At 45.0% G+C, this 23,972-nt stretch overlaps 1 protein-coding gene across 5 annotated transcripts; it reads right to left on the bottom strand.

Moving 5' to 3' along the window:
- Positions 1–846: 846 nt before the first annotated feature.
- On the bottom strand, positions 847–20,871 carry EEF1AKMT1 (EEF1A lysine methyltransferase 1). Of its 5 annotated transcripts, none has more exons than XM_070800305.1 (5): positions 20,737–20,871; positions 8,649–8,802; positions 7,012–7,094; positions 2,388–2,668; positions 847–1,632 (listed from the first exon to the last, which is right to left on the bottom strand). In XM_070800305.1, exons 2-5 carry the CDS (start codon positions 8,793–8,795, stop codon positions 1,463–1,465), a joined length of 681 nt encoding a protein of 226 aa, XP_070656406.1. In that variant the 5' UTR covers positions 8,796–8,802; positions 20,737–20,871; the 3' UTR covers positions 847–1,462. The 5 variants fall into 5 exon arrangements, with proteins under 5 accessions (XP_070656406.1, XP_070656409.1, XP_070656408.1 ...); XM_070800308.1 differs by having other exon boundaries at positions 7,012–7,091; XM_070800307.1 differs by having other exon boundaries at positions 20,731–20,859.
- Positions 20,872–23,972: the final 3,101 nt, after the last annotated feature.

Genomic DNA, 23,972 nt, shown 5'->3' with positions numbered 1-23,972 from the left:
GTTTTAAGGGCTTCAGGAGCTATTAAGTGGGCAGACTTACAGTTTCCAGAATGCAGGAATGGAGCCTCTTCTAGCACTGCAGCTAAACCCCAGAACTATCTGTAAACGTGAGACCTTCTTAACTCGATTTATGTAACACCTACAGGTAGGTGAAGGGCATGCTGGCTGTGGTTTTCTCTCTGGACTCAGCTTTGATGGTCTCAACTAGTTCTTAGAGCAAACGATGTTTATTAAGGTCTTAATTTTATGGCTGAAGTTTTTAAGAGCAACTGTGAAGTCAGCCTCTGTTTATGTGCTCTCTTCCCCACTTACCATCAGCCTTGGCTTGATCTGAATGGAAGCTTTACTGAGAACTTCCAGTTTGTATTATATATTGACAGAGGTTGTACATGAAAAACATTGCTGAGCAAAATTCATATTTTCCAAATAAAAATTCAGAACTGAAACCTGTGGGTAGTTCTCTACAGCTTGGGGTGAATGTTACTTCCGTGCTCAACCTCTGGAAATAACAACATACGGTAAGCCTAGTGGTGGTATATCTGGAATACACCACTAGATATTATCTGAACCTTTCAGAAGGGTTCAGGTCAACAACAAAGAAATACACAAAAAGAAAAACTGCCTTCAAACCTTGGGTAATTATTTCAGTTGCCACTATTGTATAACATTTTCCAGCCACTCTGCAAATATAAATAGTGCAAACATCAGAGCACTGGACAAAGGAGAGTAAATGTATTGCATGTGAAAAATAAAGCAGTTCCATTAACTGTGTTCGTCAGGTTAGCTCACCTTAGTTGTTAACAGGCAGCACATACCCAATGGAAGAATCGACTTTCCCCACCAAGATCCAGAAAGGTAACCTTTATTTGCACCTTCTCTCTGAATGGAAACATTTAACAAATATTTACTGGGCATGTGCCCTCCCTCTTCTGGACACAAACTGCATCCTCAACTACAAACTCCCTGGCTGTTAGAGCCAGGGGCTGAGGTCTTGGCTGGTCACTACGTACAGCTCTTTACCTGTGTTAAGTGAGGAGAGCAGACTGCTGCTGCTGCTAAGTCATTTCAGGTGTGTCAGACTCTGTGCGACCCCATAGACTGCAGCCCACCAGGCTCCCCCGTCCCTGGGATTCTCCAGGCAAGAACACTGGAATGGGTTGCCATTTCCTTCTCCAGTGCATGAAAGTGAAATGGAAGTCGCTCAGTCGTGTCCGACTCCCAGCGACCCCATGGACTGCAGCATACCAGGCTCCTCCGTCTGTGGGATTTTCCAGGCAAGAGTACTGGAGTGGGGTGCCATTGCCTTCTCCACTAGATGGGGTCTAAAAGTTCTTCCAGATATAATTCTACAGACTCAAGTTGGCAAAAGCACCCTGAGCTCCAGGGACATCCTAAGGAAATCATAATGTCTTTACCTCGAAAATGAGGACAGGGGAGGTGGTAGTTTTTCAGAGAGGAAACGTCACTTGGGTCCTTCCTGTACTGGGAGCTGCACTGACAGATTACAGTCCAGCCTGGAGTTGTAATTCACGAAACAGCGAAACTCATTTCCCAGGGTTCGAGTGTGTTCTGGAATAAACTTGCACATCTTCACTCCAAGCAGCTTTGCTGCCGCGTCCTCCATGACAGCACCTGAGGAGAACCACCAGACAAGCCTCAGAGCCACGCTGGCCGGGGCAAGGAGCTGCCAGTTCCACTCAGCAATAGGGGGAAGGTCACTGCTTTCTATCCTTTTACTTCCTCCAACATTTTTGCCAAGTTCCTACTATTTTTCCCTTTATCAAGAATTTTTCTGCCTCTATAAAGCTGAGATACTTAGAAATTGTAAAAATTACTTATATTCTACAAAGTAACAAAAGATAATTTTACTAAAAACTTTTTCCAACTTGGACTCAGCAGCCCCTTTCTGAGTAATATCTAATTGTGCAAACACATTTGTACCAGCTTCTGGCTGATGACTGCACGTCTCCCTCCAGCCCGTCCTCTGCACCAGGGGGAGCGAGGGGCTGCAGGCCTGAAAGTAGGGGGACCTACAGCTCATGTTTTCATTTTGAAACGCCAGGATAATCCCCCTCCCTCACCGGTGAGAACATCTTCTGTTCTGGTAAACCATCTAACATCTTGCTCTGACCTCTGACATCCACTTTAACCCCAGAGGTTGCATATTTCTTTATCAGCTAGAGAGGCTGAGCCAGACACGTTACTAGTACTGACACTGCTGAGTACAGATAGCACTCCCGGTGCCCTCACCTCGCGCCAAACCCCACTTCCTGGGCGTCGTGCCACAGAATTCTCAACAGGCCCCGAGAGGCAGCAGCACCTCAGCCCCAGGGTGCAGGGAGATAAGTGGAATGAGGTCACAGGGTGTGTGGTCGGCCAGCACAAACCTGTGCACAGCAGGATCTTTCCCCGGGTCAGGAGCTTGATGGTTTCTGACATTTTCCTAAGACATTCCTCCGAGAGATAGGGGGGATCTGCCACGACGATGTCAAAGCTGTGTGTGGCGATCCTCTCAGGTAAGTCCACAGGGTTCTTGTAGTCATAGTAGACAAAGTCCTCTCCGTATATGGCAAACCTGCGGTCGTACTCGAAGATGCAGACGGAGACATCGTCTCTGTGCCGCTCTCTCAGCTTCTGGTAGACACTGGGGGCGCTCACACACGCTATTCTGGAACAGAGAGACCCAGCTCATGAATGAGCTTTGTGATAGCATACAGCAGCAAATAACCACTTCACTGAAAAAGTATAGCCCATGTCAGATTTTCTTCACACTACAAACTAAAGTAATAACAGCAGTGAATTTTGGGAGGAATCTGGTGTTTACAGATCTACAAACTCATAATTTTTGAGTATGAAATGTATGTTTCATGGTAAAAAAATGTGAAACATTAGGTACAAGAGTTACGCAGCCCATGACCTGAATTTACCTGTTATTTTCCTGTTGGTCTCTTTTAACATTTATTTCAAATACTTTTAAGCCTCAAACTAAATATTTTCAAGTTATTTGGTAATATTCATATATTTAATATATAAAGAAAAAGCCTTAGGACTTTCAGATAAAGATGCAGAGGGAACACATTCATTTAGATTTGCTTCTTCAAAGCAATTAATCATGAGAAGGAAACCTCCAACAGCAAGACAATGAGGGAAGACAAAGGAAACATGCTCAGGAAGCTGACAGGCAAGGGTGTGGTCTGGGTGGCTTCTGACTCTGCAGGCCCAAGGGAGCCAAATCCCAAATTGGCAGCCAGGAAAGCTGAGAGGGAGCCTCGCCAACACCAAAGCACCCGCAGCTCAGGAAGCTGAAAACCAGGTAGCTCAAGAAGTAGGGGTGAAGGGGCGGCAGGGGGACTGTTTTTGGAAGGTCTATCGAAGAGGAAAAGACCCAGGATTCTCATCTCTGCACCAAGCCTCCACACTGTGGGAGAAAATGGGAAGGATGTTGTCCGGATGGGGGTAGGGGCACAGCTAGTGGTGAAGGGCCGTGTGGAATGGCAAGGATCACATTAAACCCACCAGATGTTGGGAGCCCTGACCTCCTGGAATGAGGTCAACGAGATGCGTGACTCCCAGGAAGGAAGGTGGCTCGCTCTGGGGCTCTTACCAGCCCACAAGAAAAAGCCTGGATTTACTGACCGGGCATTCCTGGGAAAACAGCTGATCCACACCAGCTAACTGCAGACACCAAGCAGAGAAAGCCTGCCCATGTATCAGAGCTTCCAGCCTTAGCGTGCCCATCTCAACTAGGAGCACACAGCAGAGGGTCAGCAGACCACTCAGGAGAGTCAGTGCGTACTAAAGCCAAAATATTAATAAAACATGAGAGGCATGCTGGAGTCAGAGACTGTGAAGAGAAGAAGTCCTGTAATGTGATGTCCTCAGAAGGATGAACAAGATACCTTGATAAATATCCAGAGACCTAAGAAATTACAGGTGATAAAGTACAGGACAGCAGAAATGGCAAAGTCAGTGGAAAGTTTCAAAGATAAAGTTGAGGAATTTTCCCAGAAGGTCAGGTAAGAAAGACAAAACATGTGAAAGGGACAGAAAGAAAAATGAATCAGGTAAAGAAGAACAGAAGAAAAAAAAAGGACAATTTTCCCAAACTGGAGGACCCGAGTTATGAGAACAGAAAGGTTTCCACCCCTTTCGACAAATGAAAGCACCATGCCAGGACACACAACACGGCATTAGGAGAAAACCCTAAGCCAGCAGGGGGCAGGGGTGCAAAAAACAGGTTTCTCATAAGAAATCAGAATGGCATTGTACTTCTCAATAACTAACACATCAAGAGAATGGGTAGAATAAAAATATTTTGAGACAGGTTTTTAAAATTTCCCTCTAGTGAAAAGTGTTGAAGGATGTACCCAACCAAGATAAAGCTGTGAACTAAGGACTGGGATACTGGATACAGGAAGGTCAGAACAAGAAAGATAAGAGGACACTCGGTAGATGGTGGAGGGAAATACCAAGACCAGAGCCGGACGTACACCAGCCCAGACAGAAGAGGTGGCAAAGCCAGGGGGGTGGGGGGAGTATTTTTTCCAAGGAGTTGAAATATGTCTAAGTTCGTTGGTTAAGAGATTTACACCACTGGGAGAATTTGAGGGTTAGTGATATGGACGTATAAACCCTATTTAACCAAGACAGGATATAACTAACACCAATTCTACACAATCACTTCCAGGAAACAAACATAGTAACACTTCCCAGGTCATTTTATGAAGCTACTAATATGAAACCCAAACCAAGGGAATAAAACAGGAAATTTCAAACTAATTATCACTCATGAAAGTTGCTGAGTTGTAGCCGACTCTTCGTGACCCCATGGACTTCTCCATGGGGATTCCAGGCCAGAGTACTGGAGTGGGCAGCCATTCCCTTCTCCAGGGGATGTTCCCAACTGAGGGATCAAACCCAGGTCTCCCCCACTGCAGGCGGATTCTTAGCAGCTGAGCCACCAGGGAAGTATGTAGAAGCAAGAGCCTCAAAAAATATTACCAATGAGTCCAACCATAAAAATGGATATAACTACTGGGAGCACGGACAGGAAGCACACCTGTGTGCAGTGGAGGATGAAGAAGCTAAATCCTTAGTCTCTTAAGGTGAGATGTCTGTAAGTGACAAATGAACAAGTGCCAATATAAACAGGTTTAGAATTGTAGAAGAGCTGAAAGGCAAGTGGGGGACAAGGGGAAAATTAACAATGGATTATGTTGGGGGCCAGAGTGACGTACTCCGCCCGTGGCAAAGGTCATGAGGAAGGAGGCTCGACATACGCAAAGGCGGGATCGAGCCTCAGGAGTCCCCCTGGAACTCCTCGAGCATCTACCCCCATAACCAGAGCCTGCCTACTTTACTACTTTGTGCTCACCTACACCTCTGACTTTACAGGGGGCTGTCCCCCACCACCTCTTTCAGAGAAGGAGTTAACTTAGAGCTCCAGTTAATAATAATTCCTGGACGTGATAAGAGTGTTTTAACCTACAAACTCCTCTGAAGGTTCTCTAGCTTGCCTGACAGGCTTGTCCGGCCACATGTGATTGCTCACAGCCTCCCAACTGTGAGAGGCAGGAGATGCTTTAAACCTTCTAAAAACAGGTTCCTTAGAAAAGTTAGAAACTATTAGTATAAGTATAATGGGCTGATTAGAAACTGTATTGGTGAAGGGTTTTTCATTTGTTGAGCCAATGTTTGTTGCTAAGTCTCCACATCCCCTGCCCTTACACACATTAATGAATATACAGAAGACTACGTTAGACCTTAGGCTAAGTAAATTCTTTCCTTAACTAAAACCCATTACACCCTCACCCTATAGGAATGTAACTTTACTTGGGTGGCGTCTGTTTTAAGAATAATCACCCCTGGAGAAATAAGTGTCCTGGCTGACTGACCGCTGTCACAAGGAGAGGGTCGTAAATTGTCAGCAGGCCCCCCCCTGGCCAGAAGATGATGTAACACCCCTAAGACCTCTGTATACATTTGTGTGAAGCACCTGACTTTAATAAAAGTCAGGACTGCTGTCCCCACGTGACTTTAGTATAACATCTCAGTGTATAAAAACAGACTCTGGAAAATAAAGAATTAGGATCAGTTTCTCAAAATACTGGTCTCCCCATGTCGCTCGCTCTCTCACTCTGGTTGAGTCTCCATCTGGAGCTCGGAACCCCCCATGCTTACTAATTATGCCTGGGCTTCTAAGATCCAACCGGGGAGGCCTCAGTGTCTCCTCTCCTTCGGGAGAATGGAAGGACGCCTGCGGCCTACGTAAGTGATGCAAACTTCTTGTCTTGAAGTTTTATTGGTCTCCCGCGTAAACCAAGCTACTCAGCCTCTTTTCTCCACTGAATTTTCCTACTGAGCTATCCTCATCCTATTACTCTTTATATCTTTGATAAAATATTTAAATAAATAGGTCGCCGACGCCATCCCCGCTTTGAATACCCTGGATCAGCCGGGGCAGGACCTCGGCAGGATTATTTTGTTCAACAAGTCTTTCAGGACCATTTGACTTCACATGCACACAAAGTTCTGACAGAAATAAATACCAAACTAACAAAACCTATAATTCTCAAAATTTCAGAAAGATCAAACATTAAGATTTTTTTCTTTTAAAGCAATTCTAGGGGAATAAAGGAGAAGGCAATGGCAACCCACTCCAGCACTCTTCCCTGGCAAATCCCATGGACGGAGGAGCCTGGTAGGCTGTAGTCCATGGGGTCGCTAGGAGTCGGGACACAACTGAAGTGACTTAGCAGCAGCAGCAGGGGAATAAAAGGAATAGAAAAATGTTAAGGAACAGATGAAGATGACTTACATGGAACAGGGTTTTGAGTGTGCCCCTAGCGGCGACAGGAAAGCATTCTTTATTCCTTGTGGTCTTCAAATCATCAACCACAGGTTTTGCAGATTACAGGTGAACCTTCTTACAAACCATCTCTCATCCAGGAAGGACATTTAAAGTATTACTTTAGATTAAAAGGCAAAAGAGAAGAGAACCCAGTATCTCACCTGCCGCCCTCCCCGGCAGCTGCCACTGCATCCTCAGCAAGGCGCATGGCCGTCTCCGGGCTGTACCAGAACTGGCTCAGCTGCTGTGACAGGAACGAGTGAATTGTATTAGACCTGGCATACACGTGTCCTTTTAATTCGTATCTATTTACCAAAACGAATTCTGTCAACAGCCAGTGTCAGTGCTGGGCCATGCAGTATATTCTGCACTTCCTTTTGGTATGGCACCTCCTATTCTTCTAGAGTTAATAAACAAACCACTGTTGCATTTGCTTGGGTTCTCCGAAACTATCCCTAATTCTCCCAACATCATCCTGTAGCTCCTGAAAAGTGGTGCATGGGAAGTCAATGTTGTGAGACTTACCATGTCTTACACATTTAACATTTTATCCTCACATTTCATTGGTAACTCAGCTGGGCATAGAATCCTAGACTGAATGAAATTTTCACTCTAAATATTGAAGGCAGTGCTTCACTTTTTTTCTAGTTTCTAATAAAGCTATTGAAAAGTGCAATGTGACCCGTCCTGAGACACTGGAGGTGACATGCTTTTCTCCAGAAGGTTCTAAGATCTTCTTTGTCACCTACATCTAAAAGTTTCACTCATGCCTCCTGGGAGATTTCTTCATTTTTGTGAACAAAACAAGTGCCAAAAATATACAAATAGTTAATTCAGGTAGTGAGATTATGACTTGTTTTTTTATTCATGTTTACCTATTTCCTACACCAACCATAGATTACTTTCAGAATCGGAAAGTACATAGTATTTAAGCAAGCAAAAGGAAAAGAGAAAGACTACCTTAAGGTGGACTCAGGTTTCTAATATTTACTATTCAAAGCATCAAGCTAAAGACGAAAACATGACGAAAGAAAACTAGAGGCATCTGAGTAGGTGGAACATCCAGAGTAAATAAAAAGAAACATTTCTGTCCCAATTTCAAACAGATGATGAATTTTATATAATTTTATATAAAATAATATAAACTTTATATAACTTAGATCTACACTTGACACAAAATGTCAAAGACTGCACACACACACCTCCCAGCTGCAAAGTGATGAAGAGAGGCAGATCGATGATTAAGGTAGTCAAAGAAATTTCAAGCCTCATCTATTTCTCAACTATGCTTCAAAAAAGGTAGATTTCTACGTTACAGTTTAGGTTAGCTTTCCTCAACTCACTTTTAAAAATTCCTATTTTTATTTGGCTCATAAAAATACAATTAAAATACATACTGTGCACCAGGAACTATTAATATCTTCTTTAAAACCCCTTTCATCAATTTTTCACATGTTTAACACCAGTTGCCCCCTTACTGCAATGATCCCTTCCCATAAGGAATGCTGTGCTCCAGTAAAAACTGACAGAATGAATCTGTCTACAAGAAGTACAGTCTGTTGGACACGCTCTCTTCCCCTATCTGAAACGTCCCCTCCTCTGACCACCAAGCAGTCCGGGTCAGAATGAGGAAAATCTGCACTCCCAGTGTCTTAGCTACTGAACAGGCTATCAGCTTCCTAGTGACAAGCGAGACAAACTGGGCTGTTAGGTGGGGTAAAGACCAACAGTGGACTAGGTACAGAACACACTCCACACTGCCAACACGTCCGGATGGATGCGGAGCATGGTCACTTACCCAGTTCTCTTCTATTATCCCGATGTTGTACTTGTCGTCACCACAGAGGTCAGAGTGGTGGTGCTGCTGCTCAGCATAAAACTCCTGCAGAGCTGCAAGGGCGTATGAAGAAAGCTGGGGGGGCCCCTCGTCTTCGGAGTCACTCATCTCACACCTGCAGGGAATGAGTCAAGTGATGTTAGTGTGTTTTTCCTTTCCATCAAACAATTAAAAAAATTAACTCACAGCAATGATCCAAACTGGAAGTGAGTTGTATCAGGAAAACAGGTATTTAAAATTTCTGAGACCAGGAACCTCCCTGGTGGTTCAGTGGCCAAGACCCCACACTCCCAGTGCAGGGCCCGGGTTCTATCCCTGGTCAGGGAACGAGATGCCACGTGCCATAAACAAAGACCGGGCGCAGCCAAGCACATGCATACATATGTCTGCAGAGATCTTCCACTAACTAAAGCTGAACAAATAAATGCATGCTTACTCTCTCCATGTATACAGTTTTCACAATAAGACTTTTCACATTTTTATGACTCCTTGCAGAATGAAATCTGTAAAGATGTTTTGCTTTCTTCTGGTACCCCAGTGGTCACATGCAGATAATTCACAGTAGACTCTGAATCAGAGCTTTTTATGTGTGAATGTCATTGTTGAGGTGACCTAAGGCTCCTAGGTGTTACAATGGGACAAGTGAAGGATTGGTAAAGGAGGGGTAGAGGAAGAGATAGGAAAATTAAGAGATGAGAGAGGATGCAAATTACCATCACAATGAGATACAACCATACACCTACCAGACTGACTACAATGGAAAAGACAGGTAACACCGAATGTTTTGGGGGGTGTAGAATAATAGAAACGGCCTACTTTGCTGCTGAAATGTAAACTGATGAAAACATTTTGGATAACAATATTACCTTACCTCTGCTTCAAACTCAGAAATTCTGCATCATATAACTATATGAAACTCTTGTGATTCACATAAATAGACATGGAGAATACGTTCAAAGTGGAAATGTGTACTGGCAACAACTAAAACTGCTGAAATGTCCACTCACTGGACATTACATAATATAACAGACTGCTGTGTATTCCTACAGTAGGGTACTATATCACATGGAAAACATTTCCTTTTCTCCTCTGCTGGCTTGCCACCTGTAACTGTTATGTAGTTACTTGAAGGATTACAGGTTTATAGGCTATCTATCATGGCACGCGATCAAATAGCATTACACCACTTCTGTGTTATACAAAAACCTTACGATTTGTATATAACTTCCATTTCTCTCCTCCAAGCCTTTGTGTTACTATTGTCCAACGTCTTATTTTTACATTTGATATAAACACACCACAGGCAAATTTGGCCTTGGAGTAATGAAGCAGGGCAAAGGCTAACAGAGTTTTGTGAAGAGAATGCACTGGTCATAGCAAACACCCTCTTCCAACAACACAAGAGAAGACTCTACACATGGACATCACCAGATGGTCAATACTGAAATCAGACTGATTATATGCAACCAAAGATGGAGAAGCTCTATACAGTCAGCAAAAACAAGACCGGGAGCTGACTGTGGCTCAGATCATGAACTCCTTATTGCCAAATTCAGACTTAAATTGAAGAAAGTAGGGAAAACCACTAGATATTCAGGTATGACCTAAATCAAATCCCTTACGATTATACAGTGGAGGTGACAGATTCACAGGATTAGATCTGATAGAGTGCCTGAAGAACTATGGATGAAGATTTGTGACACTGTACCGGAGGCAGGGGTCAAGATCATCCCAGGGAAAAGAAATGTAAAAAGGCAAAATGGTTGTCTGAGGAGGCCTTACAAACAGCTGAGAAAAGACAAGCGAAAGACAAAGGACAAAAGGATATATCCATTTGAATGCAGAGTTCCAAAGAATAGCAAGGAGAGATAAGAAAGCCTTCCTCAGCAATCAATGCAAAGAAATAGAGGAAAACAACAGAATGGGAAAGACTAGAGATCTCTTCAAGAAAATCAGAGATACCAAGGAAGTTTTCATGCGAAGATGGGCACAATAAAGGACAGACATAGTATGGACCTAAAAGCAGCAGAAGATATTAAGAAGAGGTGGCAAGAATACACAGAACTGTACAAAAAAGATCTTCAAGACCCAGATAATCATGATGGTGTGATCACTCACCTAGAGCCAGACATCGTGGAATGTGAAGTCAAGTGGGCCTTAGGAAGCATCACTACAAACAAAACTAGTGGAGGTGATGGAATTCCAGTTGAGCTCTTTGAAATCCTAAAAGATGATGCTGTGAAAGTGCGGCACTCAGTATGCCAGCACATTTGGAACTCAGCAGTGGCCACAGGACTGGAAAAGGTCAGTTTTCATTCCAATCCCAAAGAAAGGCAATGCCAAAGAATGCTCAGACTACCGCACAATTGCACTCATCTCACACGCTGGTAAAGTAATGCTCAAAATTCTCCAAGCCAGGCTTCAACAGTACGTGAACCGTGAACTTCCAGATGTTCAAGCTGGATTTAGAAAAGGCAGAGGAACCAGAGATCAAATTGCCAACATCCGTTGGATCATGGAAAAAGCAAGAGAGTTCCAGAAAAACATCTAGTTCTGCTTTATTGACTATGCCAAAGCCTTTGACTGTGTGGATCACAACAAACTGGACAATTCTGAAAGAGATGGGAATACCAGACCACCTGACCTGCCTCTTGAGAAATCTGTATGCAGGTCAGGAAGCAACAGTTAGAACTGGACATGGAACAACAAAGTGTTTCCAAATCAGTTCAAGGCTGTCTATTGTCACCCTGCTTATTTAACTTATGTGCAGAGTACATCATGAGAAACGCTGGGCTGAAAGAAGCACAAGCTGGAATCAAGATTGCTGGGAGAAATACCAATAACCTCAGATATGCAGATGACATCACACTTATGGGAGAAAGCGAAGAACTAAAGAGCCTCTTAATGAAAGTGAAAGAGAGTCAAAAAGTTGGCTTAAAACTCAACATTCAGAAAACTAGGATCATGGCATCTGGTCCTGTCAGTTCATGGCAAATAGATGGGGAAACAGTGGAAACAGTTATAGACTTTATTTTGGGGGGCTCCAAAATCACTGCAGATGGTGACTGCAGCCATGAAATTAAAAGACACTTGTTTCTTGGAAGAAAAGTTATGACCAACCTAGACAGCATATCAAAAGCAGAGACGTTACTTTGCCAACAAAGGTCCGTCTAGTCAAGGCTATGGTTGTTCCAATAGTCATGTCATGCGTGGATGTGAGAGTTGGACTATAAAGAGAGCTGAGCACCAAAGAATTGATGCTTTTGAACTGTGGTGTTGGAGAAGACTCTTGAGAGTCCCTTCGATAGCAAGGAGATCCAACCAGTCCATACTAAAGGAGATCAGTCCTGAATATTCAAGGACTGATGCTGAAGCTGAAACTCCAATACTTTGGCCACCTGATACGAAGAACTGACTCATTGGAAAAGACCCTGATGCTGGGAAAGATTGAAGGCGGGAGAAGGGGACGACAGAGGATGAGACGGCTGGATGGCATCACCGACTCTATGGACATGAGTTTGAGTGAACTCCGGGAGTTGGTGATGGACAGGGAGGCCTGGCGTGCTGCAGTCCATGGGGTTGCAAAGAGTCAGACACGATTGAGCGACTGAACTTAACTGAAATACAGCACACTGTTAAAAAATCTTTTAAAAAAACCTACATCGTAACCACTTACATTGCACTTCATTTTGTATTGATTAATACTGCCATCACCTGTCATTCTCCGTGTGCTTGAATGAACATTTCTTGTACCGCAGTTCTCTGGAGCTCCTCCTCTGTACTCACTCTGCCCTGCTTGCTTCCCATGAGGCTTCCCCAGAATCTATCAGTATTTCCTCAACTCAGAGCGGTCCCTGGGTTCCCTTCCCTGCGTAGCGGCCTGAAAAGTCTTTCGGGCAGTAAGACGAAGTAACCATCAGGTTCAGTCTGTTCATTTCCCTTTTTCAGGGACCACTGACCTTTGTGGCCTGGTGCCCGTTATCTTCAAAGACATTTTTCCCCACATATTTTACCTGTTTTTTTTTTTTCAGTTCTATCAGATGGGAGGGGAAATTTAGTCTTGTTACTCCTAGTGGAAGTTCATGACAGTGTTAAAAAAAAAAAAACCTACAGCCATATATACTAACAAGAATCAATCTTAAGAATATGTTAAATCACAAAGTTACAGAATACATATAGTATCAATAATTCTATTTAAGTGAAGTTCAGAAACATGGGGATAAAAGCAAGTTAATGAAAAACCAAAGATTAAAGATAGTGGTTACCACCGGGAGTGAGGAATACATAATTTAAAAAATGTTTACTATATTATCTGCAGAGACCCATGGACTTAATTCTGTAACCAAAAAGTGTCTGAAATGGCTTCTAAACAGTTTGGGCCTTCCCCAAGTAATAATCTTTTTCAAAGAACTTAGAATAAATCTCATGAAAGGACTCATCTATTTTTCTACCCACACTTTTCACACTACAATGATTTCCATTAAGATATGAATTCAATGTAGGAAAATATAAGATTTTTTAAAAACAGAAAAGAATGTATCCAAGTACATGTATAGCTCATAGTAGAAGTCAGTAGTGCTCTGTGAAATGTTTTAGCAAAAAATACACACGTGTGTGTATAGGGTCGTGCATCACGACACAACTTCCTGCTGCAGGCTGTAGTCTTAAATGTTTGCAGTGTTTCACAGTGAACGATCTATAATTTCTGCACAGACTCATCTCAAGATGGAGAGGTTCTAATACTTTATACAAACAGCTCTTACCTGAAGCAGATACCTGGTATTTTTTATACTGATTGTGAAAAAGCATTTCTGCTCTTATTTATTTAGACATTAGGAAAACAATACTGGATTCAGAGCAAGAACTGGAGCTGAACTACCTAAGTGTAAATCATGGCTTTGCCACTTATTAACTACATAGCTTTAAGCAAGTATTTAACTCTTCTATGCCTTAATTTTCTCATTTATGAAATGGAGATAATGTTAAAACTTATTTAATAGAGTTGTTCTGAATTAGATGAGTTACTATCTACAAACCACCTAATCGTCCTTGGCACACAACAGGAACAAAAATATTACCTTCAGTACTGTTCAAGTTGCAGCATCTCACTGACAGTACGGAATCTGTGGTGACCACTAGTTTAATACCTTCATGTGACTACTTGGCAGCAGAGGGACCACAAGAAATCAATAATTAAAGCAACACTACGAAGAGTGACAGGAAATGACGAGCATGGTGAACGCTGTGTGCAGGGAGCACGACTGGCTCTGGCTTGTCACTTGTCACCTTCACAGATTAAGATGGACTGATGCTGAATGCTCTGGCCACTGGATGTGAAGAGCTGACTCATCGGAAAAGACCCTGATGCTGCAAAAGATTGAGGGACGACAGAGGATGAGATGGTTGGATGGCATCACCGAGTCAATGGACATGAGTTTGAGCAAACTCTGGGAGACAGTGAGGGACAGGGAAGCCTGGCACGCTGCAGTCCACGGGGTCACAAAGAGCTGGACACAAGTGAACAAGCTATCACTGGATCACTTTTAGACAAAATGCAGATTAACAGATCTATCATCTCAGAGCACAAAATAAAGTGGTCAGAGAGATGAGACTGTTCAGAAGGTAGACATCATCAAGGTGGGATCTAAAGGTGGGAAGGAATGGTTAGAGTGTGTACAAAGTTATTAGAAGGATCTGGGAAGACTATCTCCATACTGAGAGAATTGTACTGGCACAATCTATCTGATGGAACTGCTTTGGATCATTAGTCTATTCAAAGGCTTTCAACTCCCAGGAGAAGACTTAAAATGTTAATTTCAGTCAGTTTGGGCCCTTAACTCAGCAGTGGCTTCCTATCCCTTCTCCTTATTTTTGCCTCAGGAAGGTTTTATGCTCAGGGGTTAACTTATACAGCTAAGTGAGGACAATGACACAGCGAGGTCAATGCCACTGAAAGTTTGCTGTTGCCAGTTCTAGAAATCCAAGTCACAGCACAGCGGGAAGCACCACATAAGACTGGTCACATGCAGAAACAAGGAGGCAGAAAGAAAACGGGGACAGTGTTTTTACTGCTCAGACAGTGGGCGGAAGGGGAAAACATCCTATGAGGGTAGAGAGGACTTTCACGTGCACCTGAGAGCTAAGCTATGGGGAAGATGCAAGCCCCTCCAGCCCTGAGACGAACGGACGCCAGGCAGACAGCCGTGCTGGAGTCTCAGAACGCAACTCCAACAGCTCCAGGAGCAGCGTGTATGTAACCAGTGGGGCAAAGCGGGCAATAAAGACCCCTTTCTTCAAATACTGGGAACCTGGATTTTGATTGCTGATGGTACTTCTGATCATGGAGGCAGAGGCAGGCAGCCATTGCTGCAGCACTCCACCCCCCCACCCCCAGTAGAGGCAACTCTGCGGGGATTTAAAGCGCTACGACCACCCCGCCCCCTTCACGGGCCACATATTTAAGGACCAGACCATTATAAACAGCAACCGCATACGTGGAGGGATTTAGAAGGTGCATGTACATGCCCGGGAAAAGGTGTGGGCTTAGAAAGACCTCAAGCTTCCTCAGGCTGATGTTTAGCACAAAAACAGACTATAATAATAGCAATGACAACAACAGAATGACAGAAAAAGCAAATCTTGGAGAAGGGGGAAAATCTGATTTCCAGCACTTTGAACAAAATCATACTGTGAACAAAGTATGAACAAAATCATACTTTATAAACAAAGTATGAACAAAAGCACTTTGAACAAAGCATACAAAGAGACAGCAAAGCATGGCCCGTTGAAAAGAAAAAAGCCATGTCTGAAAAAGGCCACACAGCACTCCTGCTAGACAAAGACCCCAACTGTCCTAAATACGCTAAAAGACCTAAAAAGTACGGACAAAGTTAAGAAAACAATGCATGAACATAATGCAAATATCAACAGAGATGGGATACACCTTCAAGTGAACCATGCTCACTGTCCCAGAAGAAAAGATAAAGGGAAAGATTATTAGCTTTTGTGCAGGGCTGAGAAAGTCTAAGAACACTGCAAACCGAGCTGCAAGGTACAAAGAGGCTTCATACTGGTCTTGTATTTCAGGATTCAGAATCATGAAAAAAAAATTTAATGCTTTCAAAACAAGTTTTTTATAAATGATGAATATAAAATCTATCAGGTGTTTTTGCAAAAGTAAATCCCTGACTTGTTTCCCCTCCCCACAAGATACAGAGTAAGAATTTGGACAGAGTTCTACATGAAACCTAAATATGAAATTCTCATTTATCAGTTGATCCTTAAGGGCTCCAACACTTAATATTTTTAGTAAAGGTCCATTAAAATTAAGGAATCAACAAACCACTGGGCAGTTGCTTTCAACTGTCATTTATGATGCTCACTGAAAATGCTGAAGGAAAAGAACAGTCAATGTGGGACTGCATGTGACAGATATTCAAAGGGCATGGATCTACAAAATCACAAACGATTTAGAGAACACTGCCGGAGAAGCAAACGCTGACTTCAAAAAGCAATCCAAGGAAATCTACGTACATCGTAGCCTCTGGCATCTGGTCAAAAGTGATTCTTCTTTATAGAGACATCATTTTGTCCAATCTGTTAACCAGATCAAATCAACCTTAACACATGTCTCATCTGACACGGACTATTCCAGTCAGTTCTACATGAGGCAGATGGGTTGTTTACTGACACTGTGGTGAAACTGTCATGACACGGGACTCATGCATCAAACATGCCACGAGACTGGCTCATCAGCTTTCTGGGAAGCAACTGAATGCTTCCAGGTCACCCTTCTTGTCATCACAGACTCCATACACATCTATAAACAGACAGAGTCTGTGGATGGGATCAGCTTTGCAAGGGTACCAAGCATCCCAGGGTGGCTTCTGTTTGTAAAGTACAGGGAGGAGATATTGACCATACTTTAGAATTTGTAAAATAGAAAGGACAGCCCTTAAAACAAGCAAGATCTCTTTCTTGTGTTCTCACATAGCTTAACAGAAAACATTTGTTCACCATGAAAGAGAAGTGATTAAAAAATGTAACCAAAGAATCTTGAAAACTTGCTCCGCATAGTAGTGTCTGTTTCTTCTAAGGCAAGTGGAGAAGATCACTGCCTGCATCTGATGATCACGTCCCCGTGCCCCAGGTGCCCTGATGCAGCAGTGCGACGAGAAATCACACAGATGGCCTCGGGACACAGGTTCCTGCCTGCTCCAGGACGGGGCTGGGACATTTCCAGAGGGGGTCCAGTGATCAGTATGTCCAAAGAACTGCTGAAAGGACCAACACCCTTGTAACAGATAAGCAGTCTTAACATAGCATCAGACAGCTAGTGGGTATTTTAATGTCACTACTAGGCACCCCTGAGCGACTGCAGACCACCAAAGGCCGCCCAGAAGCAGAGTGTGTTTGGAGTTAAAGCAGTCTCTGTGCACGTCACAGGGACAGGGGTCGCCAGAGACACTGATGCTAACGTACAGACTCCACGAGATCACAAACAGCAGGGAAGCCAGGCCCTCCAAGACCAAACACGTGAGCTCAGCTAACAGAACAATGACTTAAAGTATACTGTACTTATAAACTCTAAAGTTTTATAATTCACCTTAAAAACAAGAAAGATGAGGGCAGGGAAGCTGAAGAGTTATAGAACCCACAACTCAAATCAGAAGCGAATGATTTTAATCAATGATTCAGAAATGCACGATCATATAACCAACTTGTTATAAGACAGGGTTGTTTAATAGGAAAAAAACAAGGAAATGTTTTCTTCCACAAAGTTTCCAAAATCACATCTTCTTGTATCACTCATGACCCTCTGACTCTCCCTACTGACTTAAATGGTATTTCTTCACACAAATACTTTTCATGAACAGGTTATTTCCTTAATAAGTTACTTCTTGCTTCAGTTCTTTTACTTCAAAATAAAAGTATAATTTACTTATTGGTCTCTACCGATATTCCTTAATTAAAAACTTTTCTTAAAATACAAAGTTGACAGCCTTAACTTTTGGCACATGTATGTGTGCATACGTGATGGAAGACTGCAAGCCTTTCCAGCATCACCCATACAATAACAGCTCTAGATGCTACACACCAGGCATTCACCTGCTTTAGAGCTACACATGGGAACAGGAGTTTTTTAAGAAGCTGCTACAGTCTGGGAGGGAAAGAGAATGCCCACTGACTGGGCACCAGACCCTGGCGAGGGCTGCCCAAAGGTCCCACATTTGTGCTAGAAGCTGCTGAGAAATGGAGCAGAACTGCTAAGGGGGTGGACTTAGTGCTCTGATGAGGGGCACTGTTCACAATCATTAGTAACAGGAGAGCGAAGCCACAGGGCTGAACCATGGAATGCAAATACCCTCATCATGGAATATGACACCTGGGGCAGGTTTATGTACAGAACGACACGCACGCGATGACAGGGCACCTGACGCTTACACGTCCCACGAACACTGCCTTTCAAAGTCAAGTCTCTGGGGACTCACGGGCTTTCCATTCCATGAGCACCACTTCTAGAGCTCCCTGCAGCGCTGGATCAAGAGGTGATGAGATCACCTCCATCTCAGTCACAAGCTGGTTTACTCCCCAAAAGGTGTCCTTCTAACTTCACATTTTTGCCAAGATCAGCTCTAATGAATCAAATGCACCACTACTGCAAGGATTCTGTCTTGTTCAGTTAGTCAAATATATGTTAATCCTTGCTAAGTGGAAGGCCCAGCTTCTACTGTGGGGAGAAGTGCGGACGTGATGAAAGTACATGTATCCAAGTGCCTTCTGAGAGGTCGTCCAAATGCTTACTAGCTTCCAGGGACACCCACAAGACACATCTTTTCTTTTCCTTCAGGATCTCTCTAAAGGTTACTACTCTAGACAGGGAATCCTAAAAATGTCTGAGCAAGGTGATTATTCTGCTAACAAACATACTGCCATTCTCCCATCTCCTCTCATTGTCAGAGTAAAAGAAAGCTTAGAGGTCTCAGGAATCTTGGAGAGAAAGCCTTGACTATCTTTTCTCTTTGTCCTCTTCTTAGAAAATGAAAATTACCATAAATTATGATTTTAAGTAATATGGAGGAGAAAAGTACAGTAGGTCCAGGAGAAAGCTCTGACTCTGCCAGCTTTGGGTCAAGCTGAATATATGACGACAGTTCAGTTTTCTTTGAACAGCTTTATGCATCTTAGGTAAACTTAATATGCTCCAGTGAGGAAAATACCTATCAAGAAAACTACCCCCTTTTGGGACTTCCCCAGTGGTCCAGTGGCTAAGACTCCCCTGCTCCCAATGCAGGGGGCCCAGGTCTGATCCTTGGCTGGGGAACTAGATCCCACGTGTTGTAGTTAAGAGATCCCATGCTGCAGCTAAATATGACACAAGATCCCAAACACAGCAACTGAGCCCTGACACAGCCAAACATGAACAAAGACTGCGCTCAAGGCTAAAATGATTCTTAAAAATTGTATTGAAAATTACAAAAAAAACTTTATCCCTTTCTGTAGGTTTGGAAATAATGTTTGTAGATAATGTAATTTCTTCAACTCACTCAAGCTACTCTGACCAAAGACCCCAAAAATATGAAACCTTTCACCCCCAGAAAACTGGATCATACACTCCAAGGCAGCACATGTATAAACGTGAAATTGTCACGCTGAGTAGCTGCCTGTGCATTTTCAGAGCCTCAGTGGAAGATGTGAGGTATTTCCAGGGTGCCCACCTGTCTCCCAGAGACCACACCAGTTCACCTGAGGTGATGGGGGGCCACCAACATTTGCTCAGAATGGTGTTCCTTCACAACGCTTACAATCTCCTGGGAGCATCCCTACCTAACGACCTAGTGTGTGTTCATTCAAGGTAAAGCAAAGGCGGGTGGCTTTCTCTTTCCCTTTTTAGAAAGCTCTGTCAAGGGCTGCTGCTGCTGCTGCTGCTAAGTCACTTCAGTCATGTCCGACTCTGTGTGACTCCACAGACGGCAGCCCACCAGACTCCGCCGTCCCTGGGATTCTCCAGGCAAGAACACTGCAGTGGCTTGCCATTTCCTTCTCCAATGCATGAAAGTGAAAAGTGAAAGTGAAGTCGCTCAAGTGGTGTCCGACCCTCAGCGACCTCATGGACTGCAGCCTACGGGGTGCCACTGCCTTCTCCGCTGTCAAGAGCAGAAAGTCTAAATTATCTCCCAGGCCTGCCATCACGTTCACGAGCCAGAGAAAGAGCCACAGATTACTCGCGGGAGTGCGGGAAGACACCACACACACCTTGGCAGATGCCAACAGCAAGTGCTCAGATAAAAAAGAAGCAACACCACTTTAGCAAATATTAAAATCCAACGTCTCCTGCGAGAGACTGCAGGTACAGTCGGTTCCTGATTCCAGCTGCACCACGACACTGCCTGGAACAGCTGAAGGGCAAGGAAAAGTGCGCGAGTCCACATACTTTCCTGTGTACACATATGAATGCGTACGGATGTTTCCACAGCTGCATTTGTGGATTGACAATGGCTTTCAATTTGCAACCTGAAATCTGTTAGCTAATTACTTAGAAATAAAAACATGAAAACAAAAAAGTTGGCTTTAACTTCAAAGCAAATAATTCCGAACAGCAGATTAAGAAAACTACTTTCATAGCTGAAAAAGAAAAAAAAAAAAATTGTGTGGAGGGTGGATCTCTAAATTGTCCATATTTCCAGCATCCGGGCCTCTACAGGGACGCGGGCGGACGGGGCCGACGAGGGGCGGCAGGTTGCCCCGTGCCCCTCCACAGAACGACGCCGCCCGCGACCCCGGTGTCCACACGCACACCGTCCACCGCCACGGGCTGCCACCACAACCGCCCCGCCTCCCGGAACACGCCCAGGCGGCCCCCCTCCAGACACCACCCCCCTCCCCTCCACGCCTTGGAGACGGCCGTTACTCCACACGCTGAGACCCCGGCTGAAGCGCGGCTCCACGCGCCCGGGCCCGGCCCCGCGGCCGACCTGAGCACACCCGAGACGGCAGCGCCTCCCAACCCCTTCCGCCCGGCCCCGAGTACCAGAGCCGCTACCCTGACCGTGTCGGGAGACGCGGACGAGCGGAGTCGGCGCGGGCTCCTCACTCCACTCGCCGCTCGAATCCACGCGTGCTCCGTAGCCCGCGGGGCCTGGTCGGGCAGCCAGCTGCGTTTGCGCGTGCGCACTGCGGCCCGCCAGGCCGGAAGCGTGCGCGGGGGCGCGTCCGCGCAAGCACAGCAGTCCCGCGGGGCGGGGTAGGAGGGGGCCGGGTCGTGGGCGGGGCTGCGGGCTGGCCCGGTCCGCGGGCTGGCCCGGTCCGCGCACGCGCAGACGAGCGCTCCCGGGAGGCCCTTGGGCACCGCGCCAAGTGCAGGGCCGCCTCGCGCCGGGAGCTGCGCGGCTGAGCACGTGTCCGCGAGGACCGGGGCAGCAGAGACGCTGCAGGTTTTAAGGCGCACCAAGAGACCTGGCGTTTGCACTTCACTGTACGTTTCACAAGCAGCAAGGCCCCGTCTGTTCCGCCTCCTCCGTCTAATGGGGAGATAGACATAGCCACCGCTGCGTTAGAGAAGGCCTTTAAATAAAACCCCGCACACCCTCCGCGGTGCGTCTGTCGGAGCCACGGTAGACCCCCGCCTAACACCGAGGGTTCCCGCGACCCGAAGACGCGGTCCCCGTTCTGAGACCGCCTACGAGCTGGGCAAACCCTCCCCTCATGAAGCAGCAGCGCTGTGTGCAACGACTCACGGGCGGGAGCACGGCCTCCGCGGAGCCGGGTCAGAGCCGACGCCTGCGCGCGGACTGGAGGTGCTTGCAGACCCCGAGCGGTGTCATGACTGTTCTCCCGCAGGGCCACCAATCCATGCAGCATCCCTGCCCGCTTTCTCCTCATCCTCCTTACCAATCCCGTCATCTTCCCACGTTACCTTCTATTGAATACTTTTAATCCTTTCTGGTATAAGGTGAGGATATAAATTAAAAACAGGTTTGCTATTCTGGGAATACCGTAATTTCCACTTTAAATACGGCCCCCAAACTTACGGCAAACCATGCTTTCATTTTTTGTTTGGATGACAAGTCCACTACGCTGCGTACGTCAAAACCAGCTATAATTTAGGAAAGCAGCAGGAAAGAAAACATGTATCAAGCTAAAAGAACAATAAATATGCGCTGAGAGACAATAACTGACTTTTATGGCAGTATATATTTTTTTACAGAGGTAGTAGTGTTCCATACATAGGACACACTGCCTTGGCTTATTCAGCAGAAAGGCTTATTTATGTTAAAGCAAGTTATTTTTGGATTAAAACAGATCTATAATATTTTAAGCTTTCAAAGTTTCAACTGCTTTCACCGTATGTGAGACAATAGTTATCTGCCATTTAATGTGTATTACTTTTTTTTATTAAAGTGACCACAGTTGTCAGAAGTTCAAATAGTTACAACTCTTTCAGCTGAAACGTTTGCATTGTAATTTAGTAGGTTTTGCAAATCATAGAAAAAATTTAAGATACCAAGAGGCAATTTTATTATCATTGAAACAAAGGGGAAACTGCAGGAATTCCCTGGCAGCCCCGTGGTCAGTATGCAGCGCTTTTACTGCCAAGGCCCTGGCTTCAATCTGTAGTCAGGGAACTGAGATCCCACAAGCCATGTGGCCAATAAATAAATAACTAAAGGGAAACTACTCGTCAAGTAAACTGGACTAGAAAGATACATTCAAATCAATCTCAGTTCAGGAATTACTCCTTTTGTGTGGCCTGACTGTGAAGAAGGCTGAGCGCCAAAGAATTGATGCTTTTGAACTGTGGTGTTGGAGAAGACTCTTGAGAGTCCCTTGGACTGCAAGGAGATCCAACCAGTCCATTCTGAAGGAGATCAGCCCTGGGATTTCTCTGGAAGGAATGATGCTAAAGCTGAAACTCCGGTACTTTGGCCACCTCATGCGAAGAGTTGATTCATTGGAAAAGACTCTGATGCTGGGAGGGATTGGGGGCAGGAGGAGAAGGGGACGACAGAGGATGAGATGGCTGGATGGCATCACTGACCCGATGGACTTGAGTCTGTGAACTCCGGGAGTTGGTGATGGACAGGGAGGCCTGGTGTGCTGCAATTCATGGAGTCGCAAAGAGTCGGACACAACTGAGCGACTGATCTGATCTGATGACTGAGCGACTTCACTTTCACTTTTCACTTTCATGCATTGGAGAAAGAAATGGCAAACCCACTCCACTGTTCTTGCCTGGAGAATCCCAGGGACGGGGGCGCCTGGTGGGCTGCCGTCTCTGGGGTCGCACAAAGTCGGACACGACTGAAGTGACTTAGCAGCAGCAGCAGCAGCATGATCCAACTAGTCCATTCTAAAGATCAGTCCTGGGTGTTCTTTGGACGGACTGATGCTAAAGCTGAAACTCCAATACTTTGGCCACCTCATGCAAAGAGTTGACTCATTGGAAAAGACTGATGCTGGGAGGGACTGGGGACAGGAGGAGAAGGGGACGACAGGATGAGATGGCTGGATGGTATCACCCACTCGATGGACGTGAGTTTGAGTGAACTCCAGGAGTTGGTGATGGACAGGGAGGCCTGGTGTGTTGCAATTCATGGGGTTGCAAAGAGTCGGACATCACTGAGTGACCGAACTGACTGACTGACTGATGATACACATGACAGACCCGTAATCAATGAAAACCCTGAGAAGCTTAGCCCGACACTGAGTTTGTGTCTCCACCCTGTACTCTGCCAGTCCCAACAGCTTCACCAGGTCAGTCCTGAGAAAGTACCAACAGGGGCAGTGCAGTTACGAGCAGTTGTGCAAATAAAACTGCGGCCTGAGAGACAGGGCTTACTCAGGGGAATATCTGAAGACTGACCTGGCAAAGCAATCAAGAGTGAACACTACCAAAACTTAAAACTACTACCTACTACAGGAATAAAAGTATTTAGCACGTCCCTGCTTAAACTCTCTCTGTGGGACTTCCTGGGCAGTCCAGAGGTCAAGACTGTGCTTCCAAAGCAGGGGTGAGGGGCCAATCCCACATGTTCCATGGCAAGACCACAATATATAAAACAAAACAAAACAAACCCCTCTCTTTCCTTCAGGTTTTTTTTTTTCCTCCCATTTATCAGCTCTGAGAAGCGTCAATGACTTAATCACAGTTCATTCTCTTGCTAGATGTTAAAAATAATTTACACTGAAAGAGTTCAGCAGGATGTTGACTTATGTGCTAGAAATGACAGTGCTTGCTGCCACTGGTATTGTATGGTGTTCCCAAGCAAAAGATTTTCTCCTTGC

The sequence above is a fragment of the Bos indicus genome, chromosome 12, assembly GCF_029378745.1.
Source record: "Bos indicus isolate NIAB-ARS_2022 breed Sahiwal x Tharparkar chromosome 12, NIAB-ARS_B.indTharparkar_mat_pri_1.0, whole genome shotgun sequence".
NCBI classification, from domain to species: Eukaryota; Metazoa; Chordata; class Mammalia; order Artiodactyla; family Bovidae; genus Bos; species Bos indicus.
Note: the sequence above shows the minus strand (reverse complement) of the source record. Positions and strands in the feature narration are given on the sequence as shown.